Genomic DNA, 25,216 nt, shown 5'->3' with positions numbered 1-25,216 from the left:
AAATGGGGTGGTATATGAAGTGCTCTATGGATATTGGGAATAAAGATGATTTGTGAGGATAGGAAGGTATGGAGGATGTATTAGTGTAAACAAGTTTTCGCTATGTTTCCTTTCCTTTTTCTCATCTTCTGCCGTTATTATTATTATTTTTTTGCTAAGCTGTTTCATACCCCTCGTCTGTGCACAATATATATATATATATAATCCTCTCACCCACCTCGACATGATAATTATGTGTTTGTGTTTTATATGCAATTTTGTTTATGTCTGTCAGTTTGTTTTTGAAATAATTAAAGATATTTGTAAAAACCGCATCTTTTTGCAGTATTTCATTAATGTACGTCATGGAATGAGACTCGCTTCATTTTCCTTTGCTTGCAGACGTCTCATTACCCAACTAGGTAACACCATCAGTGCCCTAATGAGACATCTACAAGCAAATGACCACATTTTGGGAACACCAAGGGACTCCACAATCTACCTTATTGTGTTTATAAAGTCTAGCACTGAGGTCTTCAACCTTGGCAGGTTGAAGCAAAGCTGGCTGGAGAATTCTGGGAGTTGAAGTCCACAAGTCTTAAAGCTGCCAAGGTTGAAGACCTCTGGTTTAGCACTTTTTCATAATAGCATTAAACCGATGGATATAAGGGGCCTGTATAAGACCTGATGGTATTGGGAGAAAAGGACAAATGCTACTTTAAACCTGAAGCAACTAAGGTTAATTCCTCAGCTGTGGCTAGCTGCTAGCTAAGCAAACAGCATGAAGTCACAGCAGGCAAAAGGAACTATTGGGCCACATCCATGCCATGGTTCTTAGGATATGTGGATGATGAAGCCTTTGAAAACTAGGTTTTTAAACCACAGTAACAAGAATCTGACATTTATATTTACTGTCTGAGCACTGTACAGTTGGCTCTTCATATGCAATTTGTTATGGACACTTCAGGACACTTTTAAGTTCCTCTGCATCATGGATGGAATTTATGACGGATTCTAAAATATATCTGCCATTTTTAACACTCCCAATACTTCCCAACACTTCTTTGACAGCTATTCTTTCCTCTCCCCAAACCTCACTCCATGAAGGCAGGAAAAACACCTGAAACAGCTCTACCTTGAAGCTTGTAAAGTTTTCTTTTTCTGGAGTATACCATCCCCATCTACCAAAATGTTTCCTTCAAGGTACAGAATGCAGGAGGGATCGCCTCGTCCTCCTTTCCATCTCTGTTTTGCTCTAATTAGGTTCATAAAGGGATTAGGACTAGAGTAGGCAAAGTTTACTCATTACATGGCTGGCTGCGGAATTCTGGGAGTTGAAATCCACAAGGCTTAAAGTTGCCACGGTTAGACGCCTTTGATTTACAGTATTATATTTAGTGCCTTTGGAAACTTCTATGCATGTGAATCAGTAGTGAAATCCAAATTTTTAAATTACTGGTTAGAGTGGCCATGGCTTGGTGGGCGTGGTGTGGCTTGGTGAGCATGGCAGAAGAAGGATATTGCAAAATCTTCATTCCCACCCTACTCCAGGGAAAGGTTACTGCAAAATCCCCATTCCCTCCCCACTCCTGGGGGAAGGATGTTGCAAAATCTCCATTCCCATCCCACTCTGGGGCCAGCCAGAGATGGTATTTCCCTGTTCTCCGAAGTCCTCAAAATTTACACTACCTATCAGAACCTGCTGGATTTCACCCCTGATGTGAATATATATATATATAGATAGATAGATATGTATGTAGATCAGGTAAATTCTTGCCTATTGCTCAGAGCTGAAGAAGCTTCTTGGATGAGAAGTCTTCAAAGAAAAACCAGAAAGTCCAACTACCCAGTGGTGGGATTCAGCCAATTCGCACCACTTCGGGAGAACCGGTTGTTAACTCTCTGAGCAGTTTGGCAAACTGGTTGTGGGAAGAAATCATTAGGCCAGAGAACCGGTTGTTAAATTATGTGAATCCCACCACTGCAACTACCCCTTGAAAAAGCACCTTTGGGACAACCATGACCTGGATGACTGAGACTCTCCATAGACATATTAGTCATGTCCTCCTTCCTGCATTCAGTTGCCTCTTAGCCTGGTTTGGCCAGCTAGCTGAGGCTTTTTATAAAAAAAATGCAAAAATTTTAGCTGATGTTTAATAAATAAACATCCAGTTTTTAAATTTTTGCTGGCTGAACTGTGTGATGTGCTCCTTTGCTTCAATCTGGATACAGGGATTGCTTGGGGCAGACTAAACTGGAAATATCCACAGTAATTTTCCAATGCTTTGAAATCCAGCTTGTCAGGATAGTGAAAGGATCCAAAAGACGACGATCACAAGTATATTGTACACTGCCACAGGATTTATTACTGCAAGAATCATTTATTTTGAATAAATCCATGCATTTTGAATTGCCCTGGTCATCCTGCATATAGTCTTCTCGCTAGGGATCAATTTCCCCATTAACTTTATTTATTCATTTATTGAATTTATATTGCCGCCTATTCACCCATTGTGACTCAAGGTGGTTTACAGAATATAAGACCAACTTTCTGCTTAAAAACTGGCTCCTTCTCTTCACCTGCATCAGTCTGCCAAACTACAGGTAATCCTCGAATTACGACTATAATTGAGCCTGGCAATTACAGGCAGTCCTTGATTTACAACATTTTGCTTAGTGACCATTCGAAGTTACAACAGCTCTGAAAAAAGTGATTTATGACCATTTTTCACACTGGTGATTTACATTCGGATGCTTGACAACTGACTCACATTTATGACGGTTTCAGTGTCCCGGAGTCATGTAATCACAGTTTGCAACCTTCTGACAAGCAAAGTCAATGGGGAAGCCTGATTCACTTAACAACCGGGTTACCAATTTAACGACAGCAGGGATTCACTTAACAAATGTGGCAAGAGAAGTTGTAAAACTCACTTCACAAATTTCTCACTTAGTAATATAAATGTTGGGCTCAATTGTGGTCATAGGTTGAGGACTACCTGTACAGTTTTAAGTCATGATGGACATAAAGCAGATCACTAGGTAACCAGACCAAATTTTAGGACTTTTTCCAATGGTGGTTTATAAGCAGGCGTGAAATGTAAAATTTGTTACTATCAGTTCTGTGGGCGTGGCTTGGTGGGGGGGGGGGTTAATGTCACTGGGTAGGTGTGATCAACTTTTTTTTTTTTTTACTTTTAAAAGCATTTTTTTACAAGCTCTTCGGCTGAAGAGGTTGTAGAAAAAATGCTTTTAAAGGGTTCTGATGATCCCAGCTGAGTTGCCTGATCACCAGAACCTTTTAAAAGCATTTTTTAAACAACCTCTTCGGCTGAAGAAATGCTTTTAAAAGGTTCTGACGATTCCAGCTGAGCCGCGTGATCATCAGAGCTTTATTTTTTTACTTTTACTGTTTGGCTGAAGAAAAAATGCTTTTAAAAGTAAAAAAAACAAAAAAAACCTCTGATGATTGCACGGCTCAGCTGGGCATGCGGGGAGGGCAGGGATTTTTGCTACCAGTTCTCCAAACTACCTGCTGCCATTGCTACTGGATCGGGCGATCCGGTCCGAACCGGGAGCATTTCACCCGTTTTTAAGTGAATCCATTGTTTTCTATGGGCTGGGTTTTGCTGGAAATCTGGCAAAACCTTCGCAAATCATGGCTACGTAACTGTGGAGTACCGCAAACTGCCATAAGGGTGGCCCAGTTACATCCCAAAGTGACTGCAAGGGATGAGGGTGACATCAGAACTTTGGAATTGTATTGTAAGCAGCTTTTGGGGTGGGTTGGCTGGAGCTTCAAACGGTCACTAAGCTACCAGTTGTAATTTGAGGCCTACTTGTATCTTCCTGCCTTTCTTCCATTCTGAGGAACTGTCCTTCCTACTCTTGGAAAGATTCCAATGTGAAGCTACATGCTACATTTGGGGCTATGGGTTGTACCATGGCAGGAGCTTCTGGAGCTGAAAGGCCACATCCAATGGAATAGCTCTCAACTTTGAAACAGGTTGGCCTGTCGCAGCCATTTTCTCCATTTCTCAGCTTCACACACTTTAGGCAGGGGGAACGAATGCACTCTGGAATGTCAGACCAGACATCAACACTTTACTATCTCGTGGGAACCAAGGTCATCCCAACAGGTGCCAGGTAGAGACTGGAAGATGTTACCAAAGAGATGCCAGAAAACCTAATTGGACAATGTGACCAGTGACAAGGAGGGAGGGGGCCGCCTGTTCTTGAACTATACTGAAAGCACGGGAAATAACCAGAGCTGGTTTTGCATTTCAAAAGTGCCCATATGATGTACTCAATAAAGCAGTTCTTTGAGAAAGCTGAAAGTCTGAAGAATTGCCGGGTTGGTTGGGTTCATTACTTGGAACCTCGGCAATAGAAATAGCAATAGCACTTAGACTTATATACCGCATTACAGTGCTTTATAGCCCTCTTTAAATGATTTACAGAGTCAGCATACTTATCCCAACAACTTGACTCCTCATTTTTCCACCCTCGGAAGGATGGAAGGCTGAGTGAACCTGGTGACCTGGTGACCTGGTGAGATTTGAACTGCCAAATTGCAGGCAGCCAGCAGTCAGCAGAAATAGCCTGCAGTACTGCATTCTAACCACTGCCCTTATACTTATACTGTAGCTTAGAGATAAGTCATAGTACACTCCCAGGGTCTTTACCCCAATGCAAACTATCAAGCAGCATAGGTATAGATCAGGTGGTCCTCGACTTACAACCATTTATTTAGTGGCTGTTCAAATTTACAGTGGCAGTGAAAAAAGTGATTTATCTTTTTTTCATACTTATACGACCACTGCAGCATCCCCATGGTCACATGATCAAAATTCGGTTACTTGGCAACCGGCATGTATTTATGTCAGTTATAATGTCCTGGGATCATATGACCTCTTTTACGACTTTCTGACAAGCAAATTCAGTGGGGAAGCCGGATTCACTTAACAACCGTGTTGCTAATTGAACAATTACGGTGATTCGCTTAACAACTGTTTCAAGAAGCATCATAAATTCGCTTAACAACTGTCTTGCATAGCAATGGAAATTTCGGGCCTAATTGTTGGTCGTAAGTCGAGGACCACCAGTAAAGCATAGCACTCCAGAGCTCTCTTGCCCTGTTAAAGAAGGAATCCTATGAGCTGGACCTCACTTGGGCTCAACACAAGATCTTGCTACTGAAACACCGATTCCTGAGTAAATTTCCTCCGTAGGGATGGGTTGAGCACCGGGTAGAGGGAGACAATAGAAGGCCTGGACTTGAAGCTGGGGTAGATGCGTCTCAGCACTGCTCGGCGGAAGAGGATGTAGACCCAGGGATCGAGAATCTGGTTCCAAGTGGCCACCCGAAGGCAGATGAGCAGCAACTTCTCAGTTTCCTCTGGGATCTGATTGGGGGGCAGGTTAGAAGGTGGTTCTTGAAGAGATGTCTGGAGAATGAGTATCTGGAGAAAAGTGGGATAACAAGAGATCAAGTTATACAACAATACTTCAACACCAGTGGTGGGTTTCTAACGGTTCACCCCAGTTCAGGTGAATCAGTAGCTGCAGCGGCGGGAGACTCCGCCTACCCACCCGGACGTCATCATGGATGCTCTGCACATGCGCAGAAAATTCTGTGCCTGTGTAGAAGCACCACGCATTAGCGAAGCAAGCGCGCATGCACACTCATAGTTCCAAACCGTTAGCGAAGGTAAGTGAAACCCACTAGTGTTCAACACCAAGTGCCCAAAGAAAGTGCCTCTATTACAGGTGTGTCAAACTCATGGCGTCACATTGTCGTCACGTGAGGCATCATGACTCCCCCCCTTTGCTAAACCAAGGGTGGGCCTGGCCAGCATGTGACACATCCGGCCCACAGGCCGCGAGTTTGACACCCCTGATCTATTAGAATTGGGTTTCCCAAACTTAGCAACTTTAAGACATGTAGACTTCAACTCCCGTAATTCCCCAAACAGCATGGGGGAATGGCTGACTGGGCAATTGTGGGAGTTGAAGTCCACACGTCTTAAAGCTGCCAAGGTTGGGAAACTTGGTATTGGAAGATTGCCTAGGAGGAAAGAATACAAAATAAACTTTTTTAACTATGTGTAAAATAGTAAGTTCTTTCATAAAAGACTGAAAACCTTTGATGTTTTGTTGTTGCTTTTTTGCCGAAAAGAGTTAAAAATGACCTGGGTCATTTTTGTTTTCGTTAATTTAAAAAAAAAGGTTGAATATGAGGAGAGGGGACAGATACACATAAACTTTAAAGGGAGAGGGAGAAAATAAGCTTTGTTTGTAACTGCTGCAAAGAAAATCGGATGCTGCTTCTTTTGTGTAATATCGTTTTTCTTTTCTGCATTTTTTCTTTCCTCTTTTTTATTAACATTCTGCTTTAGATGTTTCCATGTTACTTTTATTTGTGCAAAAAAACTTTCAATAAAAATTATATTTCGATGAGAAGAGAGACGTGGGAAGGGGTAGAGTCAGAAAGATCTCTCTCTCTCTCTTACACACACCCACACCCACACACACACACACACTGTACCACCTTACAATCAACCTTGCAGAGGGCAGGGACCCAAATCAAAATGCATGCGTAACACAGGTAGTCCTCAACTTACAACCATTCATTTAGCAACTGTTTGAAGTTACAACACACTGAAAAAAGTGATTTATAACTGATAATCATATATCGCGGCATCCCCACAGTCGTGTGATTAACATTTTGTACAGAGGTGGGTTTCACATAATTTTACCACTGGTTCGCCGCGCACCGAAAATGTGTGCGCACGCCTTCCACGCAGGCGCACGGCTTTCCACACATGCGCTTTGCTTGCGTGCATGGCTTGCTTGCATGCATGCGTGCAGCTTAGAAAACGTGGCTAAATAGGACGGGTGGGCGGACCCGTAGGTCACCACTACCGGTTTTCCCGAACCGGTCTGAACCAGTTGAATGCCACCATTGATTTTGGTGCTTGGCAACTGGCAGATATTTACGAGGGTTGCCGTGTCCGAGCCTCACACAATCGCCATTAGCAACCTCCCCAGCTGACATCCAATAAGCAAAGTCAAGGGGGGAAGGTGGATTTGCTTAACGACCGCTTGATTCATTGAACTGCAGTGATTCATTTGACAACCATGGCAAAAAGTTATAAAAACCAGACATGACTCATTCGTTTAACGACGGAAATTCTGCTCCCAATTGTGACCGTAAGTCGAGGACTACCTATAGTGTCACTGCACCAATGTTGCAATATATATGCTTATATCAGATATCATGACACAAGTGGGAGGGTTATTTTTCATGCTGCTGAAACAGCTATTAACTGTTAAACTGATGGAGCAATAAAAGATGCCCTTCCTTCTCAAAAAGATGGAGCCACTCAATCTGCTGTAAGGAAGGTCCAGAGGAAGAACAGAGTTTTGTTGTTCTAAATTGTTTCTCATTTGAAAATAATGTTTATTTAGAGAACTTATGTTAATCATTTTTATCTTCCTTCAAATAAAGGTCGGATTCTTATTCCTCGCTTCCAATCAAGACTGAAGGAAGTCTGACAACTAATATATAATTGCCATATTTATACATCGTAATTGCCTGTTGTTGTTATCTTGGCATTGTCCTAGTTTCTGACTCAAACAGCTGCTTCCAGCCTTTATTAAACATATCCAGTGAAGCAAAGCTGGCAAGTTCTCAGAGCTCTAATTCCACGGTCAAACTGCTTTTACCATTAGGAAATTCTTCCTAACATCCAAGCTTGGAGGTATGCTGGCATTAAAAAAAAAGAGATTGTTTAATAAGCAGCTTAGGAGATAATCAATTAATATATAAATTCACCAATTAAATCTGGGTCCATTTGCACTTTTGCAGGAAAATGTAAAACTGTAACCGAATTGGCAAATTGGAGCATTTGTGAACCTGGCCATTCACTAATGAATTAGTTGAAGGGTCTTTTTCAAACTTGGCAATTTTAAGATGTATAGACTTCAATTCCCAGAATTCCCCAGCCAGCTAGATTTCTGGGACTTGATCAGCTGGCTTAACTACTAATGGGTGTTGTATAAAATTGGATAGAGGAGAATATGATGTTTACTGCTGCTGTTGCCCTTTTGCATTTGAGAAATGTGTTTGGTATTAAAAAAAGAATACTTGGGGCCCAACTACATACCATTTCTCAGTAGCATATCCTGACAAAAGAGCCTTATTGCCTGCCTGTTTCTAAAGTAGAGTGAAGCCACTCTGTCTATCCTCATCCAACCTGCCACTCAAATGTTTTACAAGCATAGGAACTGCAATCTTTGATTCACCAGAAGGTCCAATGATGGTTTGATGTTCCAATTCTAGGCAGGCCAGTACTTCTGAGACAAATGAAAGAAATATCCTTCTGGTTCAGTTCCAAGCTGGGAGAAAGACACTAGAAACCATGGAGGCTGATTGGAAAGATGGTTTAATGATGAAGCAGAACCACCAAGCACATGGTTCTGGTGCAGCTGACCACAGGGAGTTGGTCATACCTTCTCTTGGGCGCTGCACTTGAACTTCCTGTTCCTGTGCAAGAACATGTACTCTATTGGCTGTTGTCAGACTCCGATGGGGTCATGTACAAATCTTGGGCTGAGCTACGTTTGGTTGAAGTTTCTCTTTATCTCTTTATCACTTAAGTGCTGACATTTGCTGTGGGGTATTATTAAGAAGGTGGGGGCTGCTTTCTAAGAGCATGTTGCTCCATATCTCATCCAGGGAAATATAATATTCTGCCTTTTTTAATATTTCTCAAAATATTTCATTCTTCTAGGACAGGGGTCTCCAACCTTAGCAACTTTAAGACTTGTGGACTCCAACTCCCAGAATTCCTCAGCCAGCAAAGCTGGCTGAGGAATTCTGGGAGTTGAAGTCCATAAGTCTTAAAGTTGACAAGGCTGGAGACCCCTGTTCTAGGAGATGGGTGGGTGCTAACTTTCTACAAGACTGACTAGTAGGATCCATCTCTGCTGCTTGTCCACATCCTTATTTATAAATATGCATACTTGAAAACCATTGTGCTCCAACTCTATTAACAGGCGATAACTCCCAAATTCCACTCCTTGCTCCAGATAAATCACAGTCTGATTCTGTCCTCCACTTGGCCTTTTTTGGAGAAGATTTAATAAAAGTTTGGCAAGTATTGCATTGACATTATGGGTGTTTAGTCAGGGTCAGTTTTCCTTCCAATGCCTCTGGAAATAAATAAAGCTGTCTCCTGCTTAACATCACTGAGAGATTTTCGACTACAAACCCATCGGCTTCCATAATTGGGTGTGTGTGGATTAGGGCAGGCAGGAGTCTGGCTGGGGAATTCTGGGAGTTGAAGTCCTCCAGGCTAAAGGTTGCCAAGGTTGGAGACCCCTGGATTAGGGGACAAAGGGAATTGTAATCGATCTGTTTACCAGATGTTGGCAAAAGGAAACAGGTGTTTCAGATTTGAAATGTTTGCAAAGTTTTCTTAGAAAGTCTTTATTTTAAAAAATATTTTACAAAATAAACTATTTTTTACAGTTGCTTTAATCAAAATAACTTGGAAGCTTGGACATTCTAACATAAAGAATCAGCCTTCAATGCAACTACTTTTTTATGGTAAAGTTTCTGGCATTATTTTTTCCCACAAAAGATTTAATGTCTGTTTTATTTAGAAAATAAAAATGAGAGGGTGCTGCAGGCAAGCATGCCCACCTGTCCATCAAAAGGCAGAAACTGAGAGATTGAGAAGGAAAGTAATGGAGAACAACCTCACTAGTTCTATTTTAGGACAACTATTATTACATCAAAGGGTAATATACAACTTTCAGAAAGTTCTTTAAAATACTGTAAGATACATTTGCTGCCAACATCTTTTTGGTTGAAACAAAGTACAAGTAATCCTTAGGTTATGAGCACAATTGGGACCAGACTTTCCATTGTTAAGCAAGGCAGCTGTTATGTGAATCGCATTTACAACCTTTTCAACACTATCAAACTATTAACTAAATCTGCACTACTATTAATCTTCTCATCGGTCCCATCACCCATCTCCTCCCACTTATGACTGTAACTTTGTTGCTTGTATCCTTACGATTTATATTTATATTGATTATTTCCTGATTGCTTATTTGTAGCCTATGACTATCATTAAGTGTTAAATTTGTACCCTATGACTATCATTATGTGTTGTAAGTGTTGTACCTTGATGAAGGTATCTTTTCTTTTATGTACACTGAGAGCATATGCACCAAGACAAATTCCTTGTGGGTCCAATCACACTTCGCCAATAAAAAATTCTATTCTATTCTATTCTATTCTATTCTATTCTATTCTATTCTATTCTATTCTATTCTATTCTGCCACCAATGTTAGGCGAATCACTGCAATTAACTGAAATCATATAAGTGTTAAGCCGATCTGGCTTCCTCCATTGATTTTCTTGTTATAAGCCAGTTGAGAAGGTTGCAAAATTATAGTCACATGACCCCAGAATGCTGCAACTGTTTTAAATACATGTTGGTTGTCAAAGGACCAAATTTTTATCACATGACCTTGAGGATGCTGTGACAGTCATCACTGCAAAGACCAGCCATAATTCATTTATTTTCAGCACCTTTGTAACTTTGAATGGTTGCTAAACAAATAGCAATAGCATTTAGACTTATATACAGCTTCGGAGTGCATTACAGCCCTTTCTAAGCGGTTTACAGAGTCAGCCTCTTGTCCCCAACAATCTGGGTCCTCATTTTACACACCTCGGAAGGATGGAAGGCTGACTCAATCCTGAGTCAACCGATGAGAATCGAACTCCTGGCAGTGGGCAGAGTTAACCTGCAGGACTGCATTCTAGCCACTGCGCCACCAGAGCTCAAATGGTTGTAAGTTGAGGACTACCCATAAAAGATAGGCTTTCTTTGGGAAAAAGGCTAATACTTGAGGACTCACCAACAAGGGAAGCCAACAGACACTTGCGATAACCATGATCATCAAAAGCTGGACCATCATCTCCACCTCGCTGTCCCTCCGGCGTTGCACGGACTCAGAGTCATGATAGACTCGGCAAAGGGTCACCACGCTGACTGTATTGAAGAGGAAGGAAAGACCCACAGAAAGGAGGCCCAACAGGGCAAACAGGAAGCAGAACACAACATTTCGGGCATCATGGACCAAAGTGAGAAAACACCAGGAGTTGGGGTACTGCAGGCTATAGTGCCCCAGCCCAAAGAAGGGTAAGAGACCAAAAAAGAAACCCAAGGCCCACACTACACCCACCAAGGTCCAGGCCCTCCGTTTGGAAATACCAGCAGACCGGGAAAAGGGTCGGTTGATACCCACAAAACGCTCCCCAGCCATGGTGGCCCCTAACAAGAGAGGGCATTGCCCGAAAAAGACCATGATGAAGCCCATGAAGTTGCAGAGGTGGCATCCAGGATCTACATCCGTCCAGTCAAAGCGGAGGAAGTGGTAGGGAATCACAATGACGAAAGTGAGCAGAAGGCCCATGAAGTCCGTCACCACCAAGCCACAGAGGAAGACTAAGAAGGAGGAACCAGACGGGCTCTGCATCTTCCTGGAGGAATTGACCAGAGCGCACAAGGCAAAAAGGTTGGAGAAGAGGCCAATCAGGCCAAATGTTGTGGCGAACCAAGGAGATGCTAGGTGTTCTTTGTACTCCTCGCTGACATTCACTCCCCTGAAGCAGGATCCAAGATGTCTAGCAGCGCTGGAGTTCTCCGATTCCATAGTTGGGAAGTGGGAGATCGCCTCTGTCATTTTTCCAATAGGGAATGACGATGACTATATTCAGTACAGTCCCATGATGTTGCACCAAGGCAGGTCTTCTCCTGAAGGCGTGACAGTGCCCCACCAAAGTTTTCTCCCTTCCATTTTGTGGATAGCAAGGAACCTGCTGTGTTCACTTGAGAGGAAGATAAGGAAAAAGAGGAGGATCAGTCAGCATTTGTAACAACAACAACAACAACAACAACAACAACAACAACAACAGAGTTGGAAGGGACCTTGGAGGTCTTCTAGTCCAACCCCCTGCCCAGGCAGGAAACCCTACACCATCTCAGACAGATGGTTATCCAACATTTTCTTAAAAATGTCCAGTGTTGGAGCATTCCCAACTTCTGCAGGCAAGTTGTTCCACTGATTAATTGTTCTAACTGTCAGGAAACTTCTCCTTAGTTCTAAGTTGCTTCCCTCCTTGATTAATTTCCATCCATTGCTTCTTGTTCTATCTTCAGATGCTTTGGAGAATAGTTTGACTCCCTCTTCTTTGTGACAGCCCCTGAGATATTGGAACGCTGCTATCATGTCTCCCCTAGTCCTTCTTTTCATTAAACTAGACATACCCAATTCTGCAACCGTTCTTCATATGTTTTAGCCTCCAGCCCCCTAATCATCTTTGTTGCTCTTCTCTGCACTCTTTCTAGAGTTTCAACATCTTTTTTACATTGTGGTGACAAAAACTGAATGCAACATTCCAAGTGTGGCCTTTCATGATTTAAAAAAACCAAACAAGATTCCCTTAATGTCACACACCTAAACCCTGAGATGCAAAAGACTGACATTTTTGATCTTTGTAAATGATGACACAAAGTTCTGAAATATTTTGCACCATTTATTCTAATTCTGTGATCTACAGCAGTGGTCCCCAACCTTTCCAGCTTGGCGACCCGGCATGGCGCAAGGGGGGCATGTGAGTGGCAGGTGCATGCATGAGCGCACTGCTCCATTTATGCGAGAGACATGCATGCGTCCTCCACTCACATGAATGGAGCAGAGGGTGCTTGCACTCGAGCCTAAAGCTCCACCCGTGCGAGTGGCAGGCCCTTGTGCTCGTGCAAATGGTGGGTCTTGAGTGGAGGGCGCTTGTGCTCAAAGCTCATGCAAATAGAGCTTCACATGTGTACACTTGCCCATTTCTCCCGCAGCCAAGTTTTGAACTGGCTGTGGACCAATAGTGGGCTGTTGTCCGAGGGTTGGGGACCTCCTGATCTACAGGAAGTAGAAACAAAGAGCAAGGACCAGAATTCGCTTACAAGCATTGGAATTTTTACTCCCCATAAATTCCCCCTTTGAGATTTAGTTTTATTCATAAAGGTAAAGTAAAGGTTCCACTCGCACATATGTGCTAATCATTCCCGACTCTAGGGGGCGATGCTCATCTCCGTTTCAAAGCCGAAGAGCCAGCGCTGTCAGAAGACATCTCCATGGTCATGTGGCTGGCATGACTAAACACCAAAGGCACACGGAACGCTGTTACCTTCCCACCAAAGGTGGTCCCTATTTTTCTACTTGCATTTTTTTACGTGCTTTCGAACTGCTAGGTTGGCAGAAGCTGGGACAAGTAATGGGAGCTCACCCCATTACGCGGCACTAGGGATTCAAACTGCTGAACTGCCGACCTTTGGATCGATAAGCTCAGCATCTTACCACTGAGCCATCATGTCCCTTCTAGTTTTAGTCATAGTTAGTGTTTATGTACACCAGGGGTTGTCAACCTTTTTATAATTACCACCCACCTTTGTATCTCTGTTAGTAGTAAAATTTTCTAACCACCCACCGGTTCCACAGTAATGCGCCATGTATCGCCGTCTGCACATGCCTCTCGTGCATCGTGGATTGAGTTTGGGGGGGGGGGCCTGGCTACCAGCTCTGCTTGTCTGTTACAGCTGGGTGATGTGGGGGGAGATGCACGAGCTATTCTGGGACGAGGCTCCTTTGTTTGTGGTCGCATTATAGCGCCATTTAGTTTCACTTACATAACGTGAACTAAACTTATGCGTGGGCGATACAAATAGCATATTTTTCAAAATTTAAATTGTCACAGGGAATTTTATGAAAACCTAATGAAAATGTTTTTAAATAATGCTATGAAAATTTTTTAAAAAGTCAATTAAATAAAAAAAAAGGAAAGTGCTTCAGTATCGGACAAAACCCCTACCGCCCACCATGAAAGCTGGAACGCCCACTAGTGGGCGGTAGGGACCAGGTTGACTACCACTGATTTACAGGATACATTTAGATTGCTGTAAGCATTCACATACATCCTCTGGAAATCTTATAAACAAGCCGACCAAGGTAGCTCAGGACTATTATCAACAAAATTATGAAATGTATAGTTACTTCCCTACATTACCAAAATGGGTATGCTCTGCTTTGTGAATTAATTTTGGATATTTGTCTAGTTTAGGTTAGCACTTCATTTTACAGCCTCCCAGGTTCCCATGTGTTTATTTTAATAATAAAAAAAACCTATGAATCAAGCAAGACAGAGAGATTAGTGTATACCCGTGATGGTGAACCTATGGCACACATGCCAGAGGTGGCACGCAGAGCCCTCTCTGCTAACACGCATGCTGTCGCCCCAGGTCAGATCTCCATGGTGTTTCTTTTGTGAGCTTCTGTTTCTCTGCAAACCATGAAACAGAAGCTCATGAAAGAAAAAGATCTTACCTCTTGCCGCGCTGCCAGTGTTGGGATGCCCACCTCCCGCTGGCCAGCTGGTTTTCGAGTCTCTGCTGCGCAAGTATGCATGCCTATGCATGCACACGTTTGTGCATGTCTGTGAGCGCGTGGGCACGATGCGAACCGGTAGTAAAGGAAGTAGAACCCACCCCTGGGGTGACTCCCTGTGTGTCCCGCCCACTGCACATCTACGCATGTGTGTGCAACCCCTGCACTCCAGCCTTCCCCCACCCATGTGCACACATCTCCTGCACACCCCCTGCCTCTCAAGCATCCGTGGCAGGGACCCAAAAATCAGCTGGCTGGTGAGAGGCACGCACACATGCACGGTAGAGCTGAGCTGGGGCGACAGCTCGCGTGTCCGCTGAGGGTTCTGTGTGCCACCTAGGTTCGCCATCACGGGGCTAGGGGATTCTGGGAATCGAAGTCCACACATCTTAAAGTTGCCAAGGTTGAGAAACACTGCTTGGGAATGTCCCACCAGTCAGCTTCATTGGATGCTTCCATTGGTCTCTATTACTTCCTGTCCTCTATGCTTGGATAATCTATACATATAGAATTTCTATAGCATCCCTCCATTAACAACATTGGTAGGGACAGCTATAATGCTGCATTGCTTGGGGAGAAAAAACCCCCAATATTTATGCAAGAGTGATGTTCAGCAACCTTGACTTCAGCTGGCCTACATCAGCAAAACATTAGGAGAAAATTTAGCCAGGACAATAATCCTCCTTCTCTTCTTTGTTTAAAACTCATTTAAAAAGTTAATTCTTTCCAGCTTCTCTCATCAATCATCCCACACAGATTGAGATGGGTGGTTTGGTTTATTTAAACTCCTCTCTATCCTATTCTTTTTCTCTCTTACGATCCAAGAAGGCTTGGCCCGTTCAAGTCCCGCTGTACTGAGTCATCATGCCAGGGGTGAAGGGATAAGCAAAGAACATTGAAAATGTCCACCAAGAGCAACTGAGCTCAGAACTATGGCCATAAATTGTTGCAGTCATAAGTTGAGGCACCCATGTGACCAGAAGTAATCTTCCAATTTTTTTCATGATAGTCATTCAGCAAACACCACTGGGTGGCCTGATGACTCAACAGTTAAGAAGCTGGACGTATCAGCTGAAAAGCCGAAAGCCCAAGTTTGAGATCCATTCATTGCATGATAGAGTGAGCGCCCATCTTCACCTAACTTCTGCCCATCCTAGCAGTTCAAAAGCATTCAAATGCAAATAGGTAAATAGGTACCACTTCAGTGGGGAGGAAACAGCACTCCACAAGGTCATGATGGCCACATGACTGCAGAAATGTCTTCACACAGCACTGACTCACGACCTTGAAATGAAGATGAGCACACACACCCCATAGCCAACAATGACCAGCAGTCTGTGGAGATTCTCAGTCATCCAGGTCAGGGGTCTCCAACCTTAGTAATTTTAAGGCTTGTGGACTTCAACTCTGGGAGATGAAGTCCATAAACCTTAAAGTTACTAAGGTTGGAGACCACTGATCCAGGTGATGGTTGTCCCAAAGGTGCCCAGAGCTGAAGAAGCTTCTTGGATGAGAAGCAAAAATGTCTTCAAAGAAAAACCAGAAAGCCCCGTTGCCTCTTGAAAAAAGCACCTTTGGGACAATGTCTAGCAGAGTAAAATCTGCAGGGACTCCTTTCCTTTAAACAACCACCGTGATTAATAAGCAAACACCACTGTCATTAAGTGAACCCATTTGCTTTTTGCAGAATGCTGCAACCAGTAGCAAAGCTGACCTGCCCAAAATTGGTCACATGACTGGCGGGGTGTGTGGTGTGTGTGCATAGCCAATTACAACAGCCAGGGATGCTTTGCAAACCATAAAGCACCCATTTGGTGGCTATCATAACTTAAGCCACTTGTAAAGTGATCGGTCATTAAGCGAGGACTACCTGTATTCCCAGCAGAGTCACCAATGGTATAAAGCTATTCATCTCAGCTGCCCACCTAAAGCAAGCAGGCACCTGTATCAGGCAGCAGATAGGGGAAGATGCCAGAGGCAGATGTTCACTTTAGTGACAATGGCAAAAGCATCATTCAGTGCCTCCTGAAAAAGCACCTTTGGGACAACCATGACCTGAATGACTGAGAAACTCCGTAGACTTTTAACTATGCTCTTTGGGATGAACACCCTTTGAATGTTGTGGGAGTTTGAAGGATTTCCAGAAAATTGCAGACTATAGGAGCCATTTGCCCTTCAGTTTGAGGTGCAGATGCTGCAAATGGCTATGTATGCTGGCTGGTTGCCAAGCAGTCAAAATATAGTCACATGACCACCTGGGCAGGCAACATTGGAATTTCAAAATTGGGTTGCAATTAGCTTTTGGGGAGGGGTCCGTTGTCTTCAAAAGGTTGCTAACTGGTTGGTTGAAAGTCAAGGACTATCTGCAGATACTTTCAGTTAGATCGTGCTATTTGCTATTGAGAACCTACACACAAAACAGAAATGGCACTGAAGGGATGTATTGACTTGGGGTCTATTATATTCTGTGGGTTCCGTAATAATTGAGGCTCCACAGATGTTCACAGATAGCGTTTATTTTTAACTCACAGAGACCAGCAACAACCAAGAACAGCGTGCCTGCTTTGACAGTGCAGGACATAACAGGGTCAATGACCAAATAATATAAATTAGACTTAGCGGGCATTCCTTTAACATGACAGTCATCTAAATTTATCCTTCAATTTCTGATGCAGAAGAAGAAGAAGAAAGTGAGGTGAAGGGCCAAGTTAGAGATATATCATCCTGGAGAAGGTCCATCGATGTGTTCGCTAAGAGTTGACACCAACTTAATGGCACAAGTGAATCAGTCAAGGGGACTTGGACACATGAGACATTTTCCATGGTATTTTAGCTAAGAAATACAAGTTAAATCACATAACAGCAAAAGAGCAACTGCCAAGAATAGAATAAGTGAAGGGTTTTCTCTATTTTTTAAAAATACACTTCTCCCAATTTTTTTCAGAGAATGATGGTTCCAGAATTCCCCAGATAGAAATTTTTCTGGACATGAAGCTTTGCATTGTCTCCTTCTTGAAGTTCAGGTAGTCCTTGACTTACAACCATTCATCTAGTGACCATTCAAAGTTACAATGGCAATGAAAAAAGGGGGTTGTTACTTGGAACCCTGACTTATTACCATTTTTTCATACTGTAGGAAGCCCTCTGGCCCAGATTAAAATATTCTTTATTCTTAATATTAAAAGAGATCGGATAGAATATTTGCCCAAAGGAGAAATAGAGAAAATATGTTCTTAAAGGAAGAAAGCAACCCCAGTCTTTCTTAATAGCCTCCAGCAATGCCTGAAGTCTTTAGAGAGGGATATTTTGTGCCCATTAAGAAAGACTGGGCCAATCTATTCATAAACAAAACACCTTCAGCTCTAGCTGATAGGATTAAGAAGGACAGGACATGACTCACCACCACTAAAATAGTAAAAGACAAAAAACTCACTATACTGCACAATTTTAATTGGGGTATTTTTATGAATTTTATGGGTCAAATTTGACGGTTTTAAATTTTTGGCCATTTATTGAATATGTTATTTTAACTTTTGTCTTAATTTGTATATTGTACTGTTTTATTCTGGCTGTACACGGCCCTGAGTCCTTCGGGAGAAGGACGGTATAAAAATCTAAATAATAAATAAATAAATAATAATAAACCCCCCTCCAAAACACAAAACCCCAGAAACCTATAAAGATCCATCCACTCAGTCAGCCATTTTGTCAGCTGTTCCAGAACTACATGCTGTTGTTGGTTCTGCTCATCAATAAACCTTCTTTCTTAAAGCAGCCTTCATTTTATTCCTGGCTTGGAACCAGACCCGATTTTTCTTTCAACAATATTTATATCTGTTGCATCATCCCAATATTTGTTGCATCACCAACCCATGTGTTCAAAATTTGGACGTTTGGCAACTGGCATGTATTTATGACGGTTGCAGTGTCCTGGGCTCCTATGATCACCTTTTGCAACCTTCTCACAAGCAAAGTCAATGGGGAAGCCAGATTCACTTAACAACTACCGTATTTTTCAGAGTATAAGACACATCTTCCCCCTCCCCCCAAAAAAAGAGGGTGAAAATCTGGGTGCCTCTTACACTCTGAATGTAACTCCACCCAGCCTCTCAAACGGAGATTTCAGAGGCTGAAAGAAGCCTCTGAAAGAAGTTCAGAAAAAAAGCCTCGGAAATGAAGTTCAGGAAAAAAGCATCAGAAGTGAAGCTTCAGGAAAAAAAGCCTCCTAACAGAGCTTCAGAAAAAAAAGCCTCTGAAAGGCTTTTATCTAAAATAATATGGCAAGCAGCAAAAGAAGAATCAGTAAAGGTTCTAACCAAACTATGCTACCAAATCTGGAGAATGACACAACAACCAACAGATCGGAAGACGTTAATCTATATACCAATACTAAAGAAATTAGATTGAACAGAGTACAGATAGTCCTTCAGAATAAAAGCCTCTGAAAGAAGCTTCAAAAAAAAAGCCTCCAAACAGAGCCTCTGTTTCAGAGGCTTTCAGAGGCAGATTTTTTTTTTCTGAAATGGAGTTTCAGAAGTTTCAGAGGCAGAAAGAAAAGCAAGGCACAGAGCTCATAACCAACAAAATTCACCTCTGGGAACAGCTGATTGGGGGTATTTCAGGAGGCCAATCCACTCACCAATCAGGTTTTTTCTTATTTTCCTCCCCAAAAACTAAGGTGCGTCTTATACTCCGAAAAATACGGTAACTGCTGTTAAGTGAATCAACGGCAGTGATTCACTTAACAATTGTGCCCAAAAAAGATCATAAAATGGGGCAAAATTCACTCAAAAAATTGTTTTACTTACCAATGGAAATTTTGGGCTAAATTGTGGTTCGTAGATAATTTGAAGGCTACCTTAGTATTAATGTACTTGAAATTTCTATTGATTTATTTTAAAATTTTATTTAAATTTTTTAAAAAAATGATTTAGTTTAAAAACCAGACAGTCCAGTTGCCTCTTGATAAAGCACCTTTGGGACTCTTTCTTTCTTTCTTTCTTTCTTTCTTTCTTTCTTTCTTTCTTTCTTTCTTTCTTTCTTTCTTTCTTTCCTTCCTTCCTTCCTTCCTTCCTTCCTTCCTTCCTTCCTTCCTTCCTTTCTTTCCCTTTATTTATATCTTGCCTTTATTATTTTTATAAATAACAGAAGTGGACACACACAATACTCCTTCCTCCCCTTATTTTCCACACAACAACAACAACCTTGTGTGAAGGATTGGGCTGAGAGAGAGAGAGTGACTAGCCTAAAGTCACCCAGCTGGCTTTCATGCCTAAAGCAGAACTACCAGCAGAATCCAGTTGTAATGTATCTTTAAAAGTTTTGGCGGGAAAAAAGCACGTTGCTGATTGGTTGAAGCCTCCGGCCAAACTGTATATAAAGAGAGGTTTTTCCCAGCACTGGCTGCTGGGTTCACCATATAGTAAAGAGCTGTTGTCACTATCCTGGTCTCCTGCCTCGTTATTGCCCGAATCTAACACTGGCGACGAAGGTGGGATCTCGAGGCTAGGAGCGCCAAGGAAATAGCTGAAGTCACCGGGAAGACGCGAACCCAGCAAACAAGGGGCAGAAAGTAGCGATGTCCAGCTACACACCGCCAGCGCCATTCGACCCAGCTAAGGAAAAATGGGGGTCATACATGGCCCATTTCGAGTGTTTCCTCGAAGCGAACGAACTTCAAGGAGTCTCAGACAACAGGAAGCAAGCGTATTTCCTGAGCCACTGTGGTCCAGAGGTTTTCGACACCGCAGAATCCCTGGCTGAGCCAACGCCGGTACAATCGGTGCCGTGGCAGACTCTACAGACCCTATTGAAAGCCCACTATGCACCAACGCCGTCCAAGTATGTGCAGCGGTTTGAATTCAGGGGCGCAGACAGCAAGAGGCGAGTCCATCAGCGCATACATGGCAGCCCTGAGGAAAGCCTCAAAACATTGCGAGTACCGAGACTTGGATGAGGCATTGCTGGAGCAACTCATCCGTGGGGTCAGGGACATCCGTTTGCGAGGCGGCTGCTGTCCAAAAGCAACCTAACGCTGGCAAACGCCTTGGATGAAGCCAGGGCTCACGAGATGTCTACCCAAGCGGCGGAAACCCTACAAAAGCAGGTCGCACCAACGGCTGGTGCGAAATCAACCCCGTCCACAATGAAGAGGTCCAGGCCGAATCGGACGGTGAGGAGGAGGAAGAGTCTTCCACACCGGGAGGCCGGAGAAAGAAGACCGGGGTGACTGCGCGAGTTGTGGAGGGCAACACCAACGACAACAATGCAAATTTAAGGATGCAACTTGTCGGCGGTGCGAAAGGAAGGGCACCTAGCACAGGTCTGTCGAGCACCCCAACCTTCCGCCAAAATTCAAACCGACCAATCAGGCGGGGAGCGGCGGCCCGTGATTGGTCAATTCAAAAAAGGCGCGAAGTTGAATCAGACTGTCGTGAGAGTGGGTCATGCATCAACACGCCTAGAGAAAAAAATCTTTACAAAGGCAAAGATTGAGGGGGTGCCGTGCCGATTGGAGGTGGACACCGGCTCAGCGATCACGATCATGTCCTGGGACACTCGTGAAAGCCTTACCCGCCATCGCAAAGCGCAAGCTGCAACCACAGAAATTAAAGGTACAAGACTACCAAGGAATCGCATCCCTGTTCGAGGGTAACGTCCGTCCACGTCAGTATGGACAATACAAGAAAACTCTGCCCATCACCATAGTCGATGGGACCCTGCCAAGCTTGTTGGGACTGGACTGGTTCCGAGCATTGGGCATGGGAGTGACTGGAATCTTCAGAAACGAAGTCAACCTCAAAGACGCACTCATGAAGGAATTTGGGGCGTTTTCAGAGACTGCCTGGGCAAGTACACGGGACCCCTATCTCTTTAACTTAGACCCCAAGTTGCCCTATCCGTCTAAAGGCTAGGAGGGTCCCGTTAGCCCTAAAGCCCAGGATTGACCGGGAACTGGACAAGCTAGTAAACCAGGGAATTCTAGTGCCAGTTGACCATGCTAAGTGGGAGACCCTATAGTCACCCCAGTCAAACCGGACGGGTCGGTCCGGTTGCGCTGACTATAAGGCAACGCTTAACAAAGCGTTGCAAAGAGTGCTTACCCGTCCGGTGGTACAGCACTTACTGCACTCAATGGGGCAAGGGCAAGTTTTGCCAAGCTAGACTTGGCCCAAGCCTATCAACAGCTGCCCGTAGATAGCAGCACAGCGAGCGCAGACAATTGTGACTCACAGAGGGCTTTTAAGTGTACCCGGTTACAGTTTGGGGTTAGTGTGGCTCCAGGGTTATTTCAGAACCTAATGGGCGGCTATTGCAGGGACTACCAGGGTGGTACCATACTTTGACGATGTACTGGTATCCGCTGAGAATCTAGAGGAATTAGGGGTAAGGCTGCGAAAAGTTTTGGGCATTTTCCGGTCTGCGGTCTCAAAGTTAAACTGAACAAATGCCAGATCGGGGTTGAATCTGTGGAATTCCTGGGCTACCGGATAGACAGGAAGGATTCACCCACTGAAAGCAAGGTACGGGCCATCAGGAAGGCCCGGTTCCAAAGAACAAAGCGGAGTTACAGGCATTCTTAGGTCTGGTCAATTTCTCGCGGTATTCTTAAGAATAAGGCAACAGTAGCCGAGCCGCTGCATAAATTACTAGCAAAGGCGGCTGCATGGTCTTGGGGAAAGGCGGAAGCTAGGGCATTCGAAGGGTAAAGAATCTCCTATCAGTGATAGCCTCCTTATACAATACAATGGCACGCTGCCATTAGTGTTAAGCTGCGATGCATCTCCCTATGGGGTGGGGGCTGTGCTCAGCCACAGGTTGCCAAATGGCACAGAAGCCCCTATTGCATATTACTCCCGAACCATGTCATCAGCTGAAAGGAATTATAGCCAGCTTGATAAGGAAGCCTTGGCTATAGTCTCCGGGGTAAAGAAATTCCACGAATATGTATTTGGTCGTGATTTCGAGATCATCACCGACCATAGACCTTTGCTAGGCCTGTTGGCAGGCGACCGCCCAACACCCGTGGCACTTTCGCCCAGACTGACCAGATGGACTATCTTCCTGGCAGCGTATTCTTACAAATTACTACACCGGCCAGGAAGGAATTAGGGCATGCAGGCGCCTGAGCAGATGCCCGTTACCAGAGACTATCGTAGACACCACTCAGGGGACACCAGATCTGCTAATTGACGCATGGGAATTTGGCCCAGTCACATCCAGAGAGGTGGGTTGGGCTTCGTACAAGGACATTGCAATAAGCACTGTAATTGGTTGGGTACAAGAGGTTGGCCCGCTGCGCGGGCGGCGTTTTAAAGAATTTGTAAAAAGCGTGGGAACTCTCAGCTCAAGGGGTGCCTGCTATGGGGGATCGAGTGGTGATCCCGGAGAAATTGAGGAAAAGGTATTGGATCTCCTTCACGAAGGCCACCCAGGGATCGTGAGAATGAAGGGTCTAGCGAGAAGCTATGTGTGGTGGCCCTTAATGGACTCGGAAATTGCTGAAAGGGTAGGCAAATGCCAGGCCTGCCAGGAGTCCAGACCGCTACCCCCAACGACCCCGATTCGGGAATGGGAGAGACCCCAGGGCCCTGGTCTAGGATCCATATCGATTTTGCCGGCCCGTCCACGGCCAAACCTTTCTGGTAGTAGTCGATGCCTACTCCAAATGGCTGGAAATCATTCTCATGAGATCCATGACAGCCGAGGCCGTGATTTCAGTCCTACGGCACCTATTTGTAACCCACGGGTTGCCCGACACTTTAGTCTCCGATAACGGCCCGCAATTCACGGCAACCCAGTTTGAGGGGTACTTGGCAGAGGAGGGCATCCGGCATGTCCTCTCGGCGCCTTTCCACCCTGCGACGAACAGCCTTGCAGAGCGTTTCGTTCGGGCGCAAAAGAAGCATTGTCCAGAATCAGGCCAGGCGATTGGCAAACAAAAATCGATACATTCCTAGCAGTCCAACACAGAACCCCCTGTGTAACAACTGGCCGCAGCCCGGCAGAGCTATTAATGGGTCGGAAGCTTAGGTGCCCACTAGACCGTTTAAACCCAAACTACACACCAGACGGTTACAAAGGGGCACACGGTAAAACAAGAGGGATGGCAGTAGGCGACCTAGTGTGGGCACACAACTACAGCGAGGGCCCGACCTGGTTAGCAGGAAAAATCCTAGAGATAACAGGACCAAAATCATATCTAGTAGAGATAGAGGATGGCCGGGTATGGAAGCGCCACATAGACCAAATAAGGAAACGCATAACCGGTAAATCAGAATCAGACGAAACAGGCCCTGACTATCCAATGTTTGAATCCACAGCTGACTCAAACCCGGGGCAAACGCGGGACTTATCTGAGTTCCAGGAGGTCCAGCGACGCCAACCGGTTCCTCCTGAAAACAGCAGGGACGACTCTGCAAATAATCCAGGGCCGGAGGGCCTAGAGGAGGAGCTGAGAGGAACAAACAGTCCCTCCGGTCAGCTCGACTCACTCCCAGAGAATGAATTGCGCAGGTCCGAAAGAGTCAGGAGACGCCCAGTCTACTTGCGTGATTACGTTGAAAAATAAGATGTTAATTATATGTAAATAGTGGTAAAATGTTTTCTGGGAGGGAAGGAGTGTAATGTATCTTTAAAAGTTTTGGCGGGAAAAAAGCACGTTGCTGATTGGTTGAAGCCTCCGGCCAAACTGTATATAAAGAGAGGTTTTTCCCAGCACTGGCTGCTGGGTTCACCATATAGTAAAGAGCTGTTGTCACTATCCTGGTCTCCTGCCTCGTTATTGCCCGAATGTAACACCAGTCTTTTCCAGTTTACGGTTTTGTTTAAATTACAAGAAATAAGAAAAAAAAGATTGTGGCCATTTTGCCACTACATTCCAGCAGTGCTATTTCAAGAGGCTCTGGGTCCCACAAAAAACTGAGGCTACTGGGCCAGAGGTGGGCCGTTTACTGCAGATTATATAAATTAGAGGAGAAATAATTCTGAAACGTCTAAATCGATTTCTACTTCCTATCCATTCCAGGATCAGATTCTGATCCAAACATTTGCAAGATACAAGCAGTCTTTGCCTGCTTTAGTTCTAGAAAGTCTAGAAAATGTCAAGCTTCACAAAGATGAATTTTAAGAGGATTGGTCCTCTGCCCCAAAAGATTCAACAAACAGCTGCATCCTGTTTGCCTTGAAATATAGATCCATCTCATAAGAAAGAAAGAATTCCCATCTTTCTGGCTTTTTCAAGAGGCAGCTGGACTGTCTGGTTTTTAAACTAAATCATTTTTTAGTTTAAAAACCAGGATACAAGAACTAAGTCAAAAACCACTCTTAAAGAAATAATCCTATTTAGGATTAAATCAATGTGACCCTTAGAGACATAAATCTCCCATGGGCATAATATAGGAGTCAAGAATAGAATGGGAGAAAAATACAGAAGCTGCAAGATCCAGTCTGGGAACTTGCAGCTGGAAGGAAATCAGTATTAGGAATCCAAACAAGTAGCAAAAGGTTATTAATTTAATACAACTGAAACAACTGCAGATAAAATGATGCTGGAAATTTAAATGTCAGCTAACAGTAGCAAAGTTTGACCATAGGGATATCCTGTCACCCATTCTCTTGTAACGTCTTGGTTAGATTACTGCAGAACAGAATAAGAGAGCTGGAAGGGACCTTGGAGGTTTTCTAGTCCAACTCCCCGCTCAAGCAGCACACTCT

General features: G+C 44.0%; 1 protein-coding gene across 2 annotated transcripts in view; it reads right to left on the bottom strand.

Moving 5' to 3' along the window:
• Window positions 1–2,326: 2,326 nt before the first annotated feature.
• TBXA2R (thromboxane A2 receptor) overlaps window positions 2,327–25,216 on the bottom strand; it is a 68,525-nt gene continuing 45,635 nt past the window's right edge. For both annotated transcript variants that reach the window (XM_058163338.1, XM_058163339.1), the window contains exons 2-3: window positions 10,922–11,894; window positions 2,327–5,441 (exon numbers count right to left, since the gene is read on the bottom strand). In XM_058163338.1, coding sequence (XP_058019321.1) covers window positions 5,172–5,441; window positions 10,922–11,749 — 1,098 coding nt within the window. In that variant the 5' untranslated portion in view covers window positions 11,750–11,894 and the 3' untranslated portion in view covers window positions 2,327–5,171. The remainder of the gene's footprint in view (window positions 5,442–10,921; window positions 11,895–25,216) is intronic.

Source organism: Ahaetulla prasina, chromosome 1, assembly GCF_028640845.1.
Source record: "Ahaetulla prasina isolate Xishuangbanna chromosome 1, ASM2864084v1, whole genome shotgun sequence".
Taxonomy (NCBI): domain Eukaryota; kingdom Metazoa; phylum Chordata; class Lepidosauria; order Squamata; family Colubridae; genus Ahaetulla; species Ahaetulla prasina.
The sequence above is the reverse complement of the archived record's forward strand: the minus strand, read 5'-3'. Positions and strand labels throughout refer to the sequence as shown.